The 11,156-nt window shown below is 38.1% G+C and overlaps 1 protein-coding gene and 1 long non-coding RNA gene across 4 annotated transcripts in view; both read right to left on the bottom strand.

Annotated features, from left to right (window-relative positions):
* Nucleotides 1-7,471, bottom strand: part of rols (zinc-RING finger and ankyrin repeat domain-containing protein rolling pebbles) — a 43,401-nt gene extending 35,930 nt beyond the window's left edge. The window contains exons 1-2 of one of the 3 annotated variants that reach the window (XM_086917769.1): nt 7,080-7,471; nt 1,622-1,773 (exon numbers count right to left, since the gene is read on the bottom strand). In XM_086917769.1, coding sequence (XP_086773895.1) covers nt 1,622-1,718 — 97 coding nt within the window. In that variant the 5' untranslated portion in view covers nt 1,719-1,773; nt 7,080-7,471. Of the gene's footprint in view, nt 1-1,621; nt 1,774-1,970; nt 2,080-7,079 lie in introns of those variants that run through there. The other 2 variants (XM_086917766.1, XM_086917767.1) reach the window with 2 other exon arrangements.
* A 935-nt stretch (nt 7,472-8,406) lies between these two features.
* LOC100870756 (uncharacterized) lies at nt 8,407-9,098 on the bottom strand. The gene is made up of 2 exons (XR_015295225.1): nt 8,901-9,098; nt 8,407-8,606 (listed from the first exon to the last, which is right to left on the bottom strand). It is a non-coding gene; the product is annotated as an uncharacterized LOC100870756 (long non-coding RNA).
* Nucleotides 9,099-11,156: the final 2,058 nt, after the last annotated feature.

Below are 11,156 nucleotides of genomic sequence, written 5' to 3' on the forward strand. Positions count from 1 at the left end.
CTTCTGGTCTGTCCGCACTCCGTTTAACGCCTGTTATCACGCTCGTCGAACAAATACCGATTATCGAACCGGCGCGAAACATATTCTCGTAACGTGAACAACAATACCCTTGTATAAATCAAGATACCCCGCCTACTGATATTAGTTTTCTGTAAATATAGCCGGTGTGTCATCGATTGCGATCAGATATCATTCAAGAAACGGAAACGACAATTTTTGATCTTCCGTGTTGTATCAACGCGATGATATAAATTCGCGATAACCGTTAATTAACCGGCGTATCTGGCAACGACGTTGGAGATTAATCTTCTCGAAAAATCATCGAGCTATTTCATTTTTAAGAATTTGTCTACCTTTTCGCGATCTCTTCGCAAAGATCGTTTGATATTGAATCTACAAATTAATATACGCGATCGATCTGTAATTTATCATTAATTGGAAACTGGAAACAAAAGAGTAGAAGAGTCTGATGATTCTTTTCTTTCTCTTCAAAAATTAATTTTCTCGAGAACGAAGCGACGCCTCGTTTCGAGGAATCGAGAAAGATAAGGACGGAAAGATAATCAAATATTTGAGCGTGTTAGTTTCGCGAGAAAGATAAGAGACGACGATTAAACAATGCCAGGTGAGTGGTATTATCATTGCCAAAAACGGAGGCTGACGCGGCTTGTACTCCGGTATATTGCGTACATGCGCCACGCCCCCGCCCTATCCTACGTGCATTACAACCGCGAAGTTCGAATTCGGAAGTCGTGTAGGTGTGCTCTGACTCAGAGATCGGAGTCTTCGGTTCGATTTCCAATCGCATCCGGCTTGACTTGGTCAGGAATATCCGTGTTCGGTCACCGTGGAATTTTAATAAGGAAAAATGTCCCATCTAGTTAGCGGCGTTCCTGTACGCCCTGGAATTTGCCTTACATTTTATACGATGCTATTTCGAACGGTAAGAAGCGATAATTTATTACGCCTCTTATCCAATCTACGTTTTCTCTTATTACTTGGATAGATGCATTTATGGAAAATTTTTAATTCTTTTTAAAATGTATAACGTATGTAAATAAAATACACGTTTGAAAGTTGGAGGATGAATTATATGAATTTTCATTTATGCCCCATTTCATTAATAGTGATGAAAATGTAAATTTTGCACAAACATCCGCGACACATTAATCTATTTCCTTCAATTTTTAGAATTTTTGAAATTGTTGATTCCATTTTTCGTTTCGCATAGGATTCGTTGAGCGCGATAAATTCGAAGATACGCACGATTCAATGTTACTAATTGATCCGTGGAGCAAACTGAACCGGAACGAGTAAAAAAATCGTAAAACACTATTAAACATCGTTATGCGACATTAAACATCAATGACAAGATAAGGGAATTCTTTTGTCGTCGAGATTTGATGAATAACTCCGCGGAGGCCACTAACCTTACTCCGTTAGAAAATACGGAACTTTATTACCGATCGTTGGTAAAAATATCAACTTATTCCACTGGCGCGCTTAACACCCGTTCTATGAAGTACAAAATTAAATTCGCGAAACAGTGATTTCTAAACTTTATTACCTTTTCTTTCTAAGATTTATTGTGCTTACGTGAATAAAAAATGATAAAACTCACCATTGTTGTAAACTTCCGCGTTGACCAACGTTTCCTCGTCATCCGTATCCGGTCCAAGGGACACCGGAGTGTACACGATCGAGTCTCGTGCCCTCATCGTGTCGAATTTTAAACAGCCGACTTTTTTCCCTTAGAATACATCCGCGAGCAAACTGAAAGAAAAATTACGTAATTACAAAAAAAAATAAACTCGAGTGTTTGTTGTCTCACGTAAGTGTGTCAAAGATGTGTTCGTTTTATTTATAGTATACTTTCTAAAAGTTCGAGACACGCAGATAGAGAATAGAAACGGAGAAGTTCGAAGAATTTGATGGAAGGAAAAAGACGAAATAGCGGTGCATTGACTTACGCGGTAGAATTCAAAGCTTGCGGTGCGGCTGCGCAACTGTGTCGTGACTCAGAATGCCAAATATAGTATTTGTTGGGATTTCTTTGGATTTTTGACGAAAATATATTGCTACTCTTCACGATTTTTTTCCTCTTTACCGATTAAGTTCAACAAAAACTGATAAATTCCAGGGAGGAATAAAAATTGTTCTCTTCGCAATATGAATCCGGCTACCGCCATTGAACCCGTGCACACGTTTTACCACGTTTTATAAAAATAATTTCCGCTTTTATCGATAGTGAATAAATAACATACGGTGAAATTGAAATTGAATATAACTCCCGTCAATCGTAAACCTACTATCCATTTTATGGAAATTATAAATAACGTGGCAGGAACTCGTTAATACCGTTATTCGATATAATATGGGCGCGTGTAAGCGTTGCATTACCAAAACGAAGATTTCATCATGCGCATACATATTTTATTCGCGAGAACTTCGCTTAAACGCTCGCACGATTTGCATATTGGAATGAAATTCTTGGAATTAAAATTATCTTATCCGCTTATCGAGCACAATGATTGCAATATTTTGCATCATTATATATGTATATTTTTAGCAATAAATTTAAATAAACCGGAAAAACAAATGACTCAAAAGATTACTAGGAAATTTCTCGAGATAATAAAGATTTAGTTTATTTTTCCGTCTATTTCGATGATAGTGCAAATGTTACGCGTTGTCTCATATGCTCATATCGTTTCGACCGAGATGCGCGCCCTTGTACCAAAAATGGCAACCCCTCCAGAATTTAAGTCAAACAAGCCGATCCTTGTTTCGCGTTTCGTATATTTAAAATATCCGACACCACAAAGAAAGATTTCGTTATCGAAGATTCGTAATATGCAATTGAGTCGTCTTTGAAATACGTTAATTAACCATCGACATTTCCAATAAATATTCCTTCCAGCGTGTAATGACTAAGTAAGAGACAAGAACGAAGCCAATATTTCTTTTTAAATGCGTTTCTGGATTCCTTCGATCTTACCACACAGCGTAACGGCGTTGTAAAGAGTCGCGTTTAAGAGGCTTGGAATTTTCTTCATTAATAAACGTATCGAAATGATTCGTTTTTCCCCTAGCAACCGGTTTCCTCGTGGATACATTCACGAGTCGTCTTCGTATTCGAGATCTATTTCGGGTAGAACGACCGCCGTCGTCTCGACGCACCGGTAGACGTCATTCTTCCAAGATGCGATCACCGAACGAACGCCGCCGTCATTATGTCTAAGAATGTACCAGCTGTCGGTACATGACTCTATCGCAAACAATATTGAACGCGTTGCGAAACGCGTAAATCTCAAAAGTTTTACACATTGTCCGCATAAGTAAGCAAACAAATTTTCAAATCAAACTTGAATCAAAATATAAAATTATTTCAAATGTAAGATTTGCTTCCTCTTCTTTTCCTCCTCGTCTCTCAAATTTATGATCTCTCGAGTGCTCTAGTGGTAATCGAAAGATTTATCGATCGATCATTTTGAAAGAAAAAAAAAAAAAAAAAACAAGTTTTCAGCTTATTCCCTTTTGATGGCTAATTTAAGGCGCATAATTTCTCTCGGTCTTTGTATGCCGGAGCAGCGGATGCACGTGTATATACCAAGCACAGAGCGGTGGTTGTAACCACGCCTTTAGGTTCGCGGGGGGTCTCCGAGGCGGTATACATGGAACAAAGAAAAGGAAGAGAGAGGACTAAATATCTCGCTGCTCGATTTCTGCGAACCGTTCCAGGAATTGATATTTTTAAACGCGGTTGCATTTAGGATCAGAGCCGTCTGAGGCCGACGTCACTGAAGCGTCTGGGGGAAGAGATTCTCCGCAGTCATCGTGGACCAGTTCTCGAGATTGTTTTCTATCGCCAGGTATACAATTTCGAGACTCCCCCGACAATTGCGCCGACGGAAGGACGCGACGAGAAAAAAGAATTTTTCTATTCTTAGGAGACACTCTCTCCCACTCCCGGGATCGCGTTCTTTCCTCTCCTTCCGCTCCACGTCGAGGCGAAAGGAAATCATCGATTTTATTTTACTTTTTCTCCACCTTCTTCCACGTTCCTTTTTGCTCCCGTTCTGCTAACGGCGCCACGGATGAAACGGAATCGTGTCGGAAGTTTCGTCTTCTTCGTTATAAGAAATAAGAGAAAGGAAAATGGTAAAAAAAAAAAAAAAAAAAAAAAAAGGAATCGCGGAAATTCTTGAAATCTTCCCTTACCCATTTCCTTTGCCATATTTACCAATTACGACCTTTCGGCCATACGCGTGCATAGGGATTTGTTGCTATAATTAAATCACCGGAAGCGATCCCCCGATAACGTCATCCATTCCTGGCCGGAGAAAAAAGATACGGGAACCGACTCTGATACATTATTCGTGTAAACACGGAGCCAGAGAGAGGAATGATACACAGCCGGTGGAAACGTAATAATTCGTGCGATCGCACGCGATTGTTGTAATTGATGCGCGACTGGCAACGTTAATGACAGGATGCATCGTTTGCGTCTGTTTCACTCCAGATCCTGTCAATGAGTTCTCACGAGACGCGTTTACTTCGTCCCCTTGGGAATCGTATCGTCCGTTGCAACGCATTAACGAAGATTTCCCAACGTGCGTGGAAATCGTACCTCTTTCTTTCTTTCTTTCTTTCTTTCCTCTTCGAGAAAACGATTGTCCCAAAAAAAAAAAAAAATCTCTTCCAGAAACTTCTCTCAAGATCCCCGTGCAAAAGAGCGCAAGCGCAAGAGACTTTTACACTCTTTAGATTTAGAAAGCTCGAAGATAAATTTCCGAGCTTTCGACTCGCCGAGGCGGCGAGTCTTTCAGCCTGCTCTCGATGCTCTCTCGACCCTCTCGAGTTGAACGAACTTGGCAGAGCACGCACCTCAACGACACCCTTCACGCCTCGAACGCCACTTACTAATTCTCTGCCCTTCGCACCCACGCACGCGCGCACGTGCCCTCCGGGGCTAATGCAATAACGCGGTCGGAACTTCTGTCAGGGGCTTAACCCTACTTGCACGTGGTTTATGCGCGTGCTGGGCCCAGAAGGTGACGAGAACATACGTAAATCGCTACCGACTCTACTTCCTGGTTATATTTAGCCTTTCCCAACTCGAAGATCGAATTTCTTACCGGGATAAATCGGCTCGGGACTCGTTCGATCGAGTTGTCTTCGATCTATCGAAACTGCTTGGTCTGTTTTCGAGGAACAAATATAGAACGAATGCTGGTTCGGATATCTTCGCTTATTTTCTTCATCGTTGAGGATTATCGCGATAAATCGGTTCGATCGGATCTACTTCGTTCTGCTTTTCGCGAACGAATTTTATTTTCAGAGGAATTTTCTACGACGAATTCGCGACGAAAATCGGTCGAAATCGGCTCGATTAGGACGATCCATCGACGACTATTTATTCAATTCCGTTCCGTCCTGTTTTCGAGGAACAAATATAGATCGAACTCTGGTTCGGATATCTCCCCCATTTTCACATGTTCCTTCCTAGGTTTTTCGTCCGATTCTTTTTTACTCGATGCATTCCCTCGACCCCTTATTTTCAAGACTCGTCCATGCTAGACGTTAATGCGGGGCACGCGCGCCTGCAGGATGACTGTCACGTGCGCGTTTTGTCTATGAAATTATCAAACTTACTTACCTACCAAAGGCAAAATAGGGCAGTTTGACTGATTGTTTGTTTCTAGCTTGTTAAACCGGTGTATAATATACAAAAGTTCCGTTCCATTTCTATCTTCTAAATCTCTTTATCTCTAAAATAACAAGAAATCGAATCATTTAGATCTTCGATTTAAAAAGCAAAATATTTTCATCAAATAAAACGTTCGAAGATATTTCTTACACTCAGGTTCTCTTATATTCTCTCTAAAATCCTCCAATTATCCTCCAACTCAGAGAAAGAAAAGCATTCGTTATTACAGCCTCGTCCCAGATTTCTCGTCGTAATTTTTCTTCCTTCGACACTTTGCCGCACGAGCATTCATATTCGACTTCGTATTCACCATTTCCCCCCGAGGAGATAGGAGACGTCTAATGACCCGGATGAACGAGCGTTGGCACGCGCCCGCGAGAATCGAGGGTATCGAGGCGCGGGTCCCGGCTGCTCGCAAGAGGGTGCCTACTAGTAAGTAACTGTAGGCAGCCGACAAAAATAGCACCCCGATGCCGTTGTATGCCTACGGATGCAACGAGCATTAGCATCGACAGAACGAGGGGGGAGGGCGGGATTTTAGACGTGACGGCCGCCCTTCGCCACGCGAAAGGGACTTTGTTCCAACGAGGGATCATCGCGTCTAGAGGAAGCTCTATTTCCGCTCCACACTCCCTCGAGGCTCTCCAATCCCGATAACACGTTCGCGTGTTATAAAACGCGTGAAAGAATTCTCCTCCGTCTTTCTCGTGAAGAAAAGAAAAGAAAAAAAGAAAACTTGCATCAAGTGGATCTCACTCGAGAAGATCTCTTAGTTAGTTGTGGATTAATTTTAATTTTGATCGACAGAGGAATCTATTGTATGTAGATGAAAAAAAAAAAAAAAAAAAAGAAAATTTTGTGGAATGAAAAATACGAATTACGAATAAAACGAATCCTGGAAGATACGTATGATCGATGGACAGAATGAATCGAAAAGCTGTCAGCTGATCGAAGCTTGATCGAGAGGTTCGTTGAGAGCGATACGCTCTGAGAATAGAATCTTCCAGCCTTTGCTTTGAATGAAAACAAATCGGTCGTGTCTTTGATGTTTAACAACGAGTTAACGCGTAACAGGAAGGGCAACAGATCCGATTATTTCACGTTGGCGTAAAAAAGATCGGACAGGGAGAGCGGATTCCCCTTGGAAGGACGAACGATTTTAACCAGCGCGAGCTCTCTCTGAATTAAAGGCACGCCGAGAACGTGGTCCAGCTTGGAATCTCGAAAAAAGGACCCTTCAACGCATTCCCCTTTTTTCCATGTGTGTACCAGCCGATCGAACGCGCGGAAGCTCGCCAGTTATGCACCTTAAATCCGCCAACGAAAAAGAAACTAGACTCGGCGGTGAGACTGTGGGACAAAAGCTTACCGGTGTGTTTCAGCCTCGAAATAGCAGCAGCGTCGGGACGTCGACTCTCGACCTATCTCTCGCGTTCCAACGCCACGTTTCTTCCTCCTTTCTCCTCCACTTCTTCTTCTTCTTCTTCTTCGTCCTCCTTCTCCTCTTGCACTCTGATCCAATCCTTTCAATCGTGTTGATTACAAAAAAAAGAAAAAAAAAAAATATCGCCACGTCCTTGCGATTTCGAACGAAAGCGTGTTTAAATAAATTATTATTAAATAAATATTAGGAACAAGAAGATAGACGTTGTCGAACGTCAATTCGAGCGACGAACCGTTCCACCCCCGTGACCCTCCATTCAGAGGAACACCGAACCTGACGACGCGTTCTCAACGACTGCACCACGTTGCCCCCGTTCTATCCGAGCCACGGCAAAGCTCTCGTTTGTCCAGAAGCTTTTTTTTTTCTTCCTCGCTCGTTTCCCCACCAGCCCGGCTTTCCCCTACTATTTCCTCGACTCGGGGTGGAAACCGAGGGGGATCCTCCATCGTCCTCCTCTCCGAACCTTATTTCCAAACCGTCTTTAATCGATTTCCGGCTGATTTTCCAGAACGTTTTATTCGAAGAGTTGATTAAACGAGGGATTGAAATAAACGATGATCGTATCGAATTTTGGTCGTTTAATTTTTTCGATTTTCAGGAATTTTTGAAGATGATCGAAATGTTTATTTTATTTAAACATTCAACATTAAACAATATTCGAAATTGGTCTTTTGAAATCTTCTTTCTTCTCTCTTTTGTGCAATGATTTTTTTTTTTTACAGGAATTTTTAGATTTTTCTATTCGTCAAATTGGAACGAATCGAGCTGGAATTACAAAAAAGATTGTATTCGTAAGTTGTGGCCTGATGGAATGACGGAAGAATTCACTTCATAAACGTTCTGAGAGATGTTACGTTTCGTAAAAATATGAAGAATTTATTTAATCGAATTTAATTAATCCCATAGCGACGAAAAACGAGATGAACGAGAATTAATACGATGTATTTATATGCTTAGATTCGTAAACTAATCGTCAGTTATTTTTTTCCGAGTCCTTTGTCTTCTCGTGAGTTGCATATCCGGTGGAACTAATGGTATATATTTTTTTCGTCTGTCTGTTCAAAGCTTGTTCAAACATTATTAATATTTTTTCCTCTTCGAATGGAAATTGTTTTAAATCGGTTAAAGAATAGTCTTAAGCCTTTTTGCCTTCTAATTACATCTAATCATTTTTATTGTTACTAATTAATCAATTATTAACAAAGAGTAAAATCTTTGGTGTCGAAATTAAAGTGATAAAGTGATGCAAATGTAATATATAAAATTTTTTATTCGTTATCCATTATCTTCAATACGATCTTCCAAGTTATATCCCATAGTAATTAGCAAATATGCATGTCGATAAAGTTTTGTTTGTTCTTATACACTGGACCCCAAGAGCCATACTTGTCATTCTTATTCTGCGATTGTTGAGGTCGCTGTTGATGTGTTGACGATGCATTTTTGTTCTTTCTACGCATATAAAATTAAAAAAAAAAAAAAAAAAAAAAAAGAAACGTTTATTGTCTCTCTCTATATATATATAAAGCACATTAAGAAGTTTAACTCTTTGCGCTATAATTGTTTATTCTGAGTCAATTCTAATTTTATCTTTTCTCGTTTTGATTTTATTTTAAGTACATAAAGTGTCAGAGATGGTTCAAAAGAAAGAGTAATATTGCTGTCATCAGATGTGACTTTATAGAGCAAAGGATTAAAATATTTAGAATATTAAGATATTTAAAATATAAAAAATTTCTAGCATACCTCGTATCTTCGTAAGGTCCTTTGATGAGAATATCGGTGTGAACCATTTTTTGACTCTTTTTTCGCTTTCCTTTCGAAATGAAAATTGTTCTACCTTCCCTCCACTAGTTTCTATCGATTTTAAGCCAATTAAAACCGATATGCAGCACTTCCACTTTAATTTCTGACACTATCAGATCCACTGATCTTTTTCTTTAACTGAATAATATTGATTTATAAAGTATTAATTATTATATTATTTTTTTTCCCAGGTTTTCTTCTTATGCAAAATATACTCACTTTATGGTACGTGATGCAAATGAACCAGAACTAACAATTCTAGACGATTTCCAGCGTTACCACATCGACTTCCTTTGCGGGTTCGAAGATTTTTAGCGAGCCTGCAAAAAAAAAGAAAAAATAATAAAGTCATTAATAAATAATATCCAGACACATTTAAAAAAATTTGTTAAACTATTCTATATATATAATTTATTGATTTATTAAAATTCTTCGAACATTCTTTTACAAAGAAAAAAGATCGTAATAAAAAATTTATTTGCAATAATAATAATAATAATAATAAAAAAGAAGAATGCAAACAGGTTTCAAGATTTTTTTTCATCAATCCTCGATGTGTATTCCACATCATTACAGACGCGAAACAAATAAATGTTCTACGCAATTTGAAAACAAGAATTGAAATGTGATGCTAGAAGATCGAGGTGTAAAACCTGTTCTCATGATTCTATACTTACCTAACACTGGGTAAGAATGTTGGAGAATTTCCTTGACAATCCAAAATCTTGCACCTCATCGACACATAAGTCTTCTCGATTACTGGAAAATATTACCACGGCTGTCTTTTTAATTCGAATTTACTTCAAATCAATTCACTTTTTCTTCTTTTTTTTTTTTTTCTAATCTGATTGGACAAAGAATTCTCAGATCATAGACGTCGACACGATGTCCTCAAGAAGACTACAGGATCTCTTGCGATTCCGTAGCCGCTTACATAGTCTCCGGATGCCCCCTTCTTCGCGTATTAAACATCGATATCGAGTGGGGGGATGTTGATCGATTCAAATCGTGAACGGTAGAATTGTTTCTTTAAATCGATTTTGAAATCGATGGATTTTGATTAATAAATTATAAGCAATGTGCATAAGTTAAAAAAGATCTAATTATTATTCATATAGGAAAATCTCATTCTAGTAAACATTTTTCATTTCATGCGGAAATGTATGTATTAAAAGTGTTTGCAACAGTTTGTAATAAAAAATATTAAAATTTCGTAAGAATGATATTTCTTTTTTTGTATTACATGTGATACAAAAAAGTTTGAACAAATAAATCGTAACGTTGCCATGTCTATAATTCTCTTTTTGGATTTTCTTTGGAGAAAGAAAATTTTTATTCTAGAAATCTAGTATATACGCTGGAACTATTATCATTCGTCCTAAAACAAACTGCACGTTGTTCTTGAACCTAGAAAAATTTCGGGAGTCATGAGTGCTGAACTAACTTTAGGGTGAAGAATGAGACACTTAATGGTCGTAAAGTGTTGTCACTCGGCTTTTTTCATAAATCAAATGTGCATCGATTTTTTTTTTAAGATTGAAACGTTTCCTGAATTCGTTTCCTGTTCTCGATAAGTTAAAATTAATTATAGAATATTTTTTTATTCGATATAAAATCAATTATAAATGTAGAATTTAGTGGTAAAATCATGACCAACACCCATTTCAACGATATATTATTCATTCAGGAATAACATATTTAACTTGCATCTACATGCAAACAAGAATCTGATGCAACATCAATCCTTGATTTCATCAGATGGTTGTTTTAAAACCACCGAAACTCTCGATAAAAAATATCAATGGAAAAATGCTTGGAAAGTTTTAGGCTATGTTTCTACTTTGATTCGATGTTTGACGATTTTTAGATTTTTATATTTTGATTGTTTTATTCTATTTTTACATGTATTGTTTTATATTGTGAAAATTGTAATCTCCCTGGTATATCATTTCGATAAATTTTCGAAGAGAAATCGATGACATGAGTCATCAAAAGATGTTTTCTAATGTATTATTTTATCTGGAACCGATGATGATTAACATCGACGAGATATAGAATAAAAAAAATATTTAATGAAACTTTATATCCCATGTCCTGAAATATCGATCTTGAATAATATATTTTTAAAGATTTAGAACAATAAGTACAAGAATTATTCAATTACATAAGTTTGTGAAATTAGCAATTCTTAAAAAT

The sequence above is a fragment of the Apis florea genome, unplaced genomic scaffold, assembly GCF_048593485.1.
Source record: "Apis florea isolate Af1SG1 unplaced genomic scaffold, ASM4859348v1 contig_2272_pilon, whole genome shotgun sequence".
Lineage (NCBI taxonomy): Eukaryota > Metazoa > Arthropoda > Insecta > Hymenoptera > Apidae > Apis > Apis florea.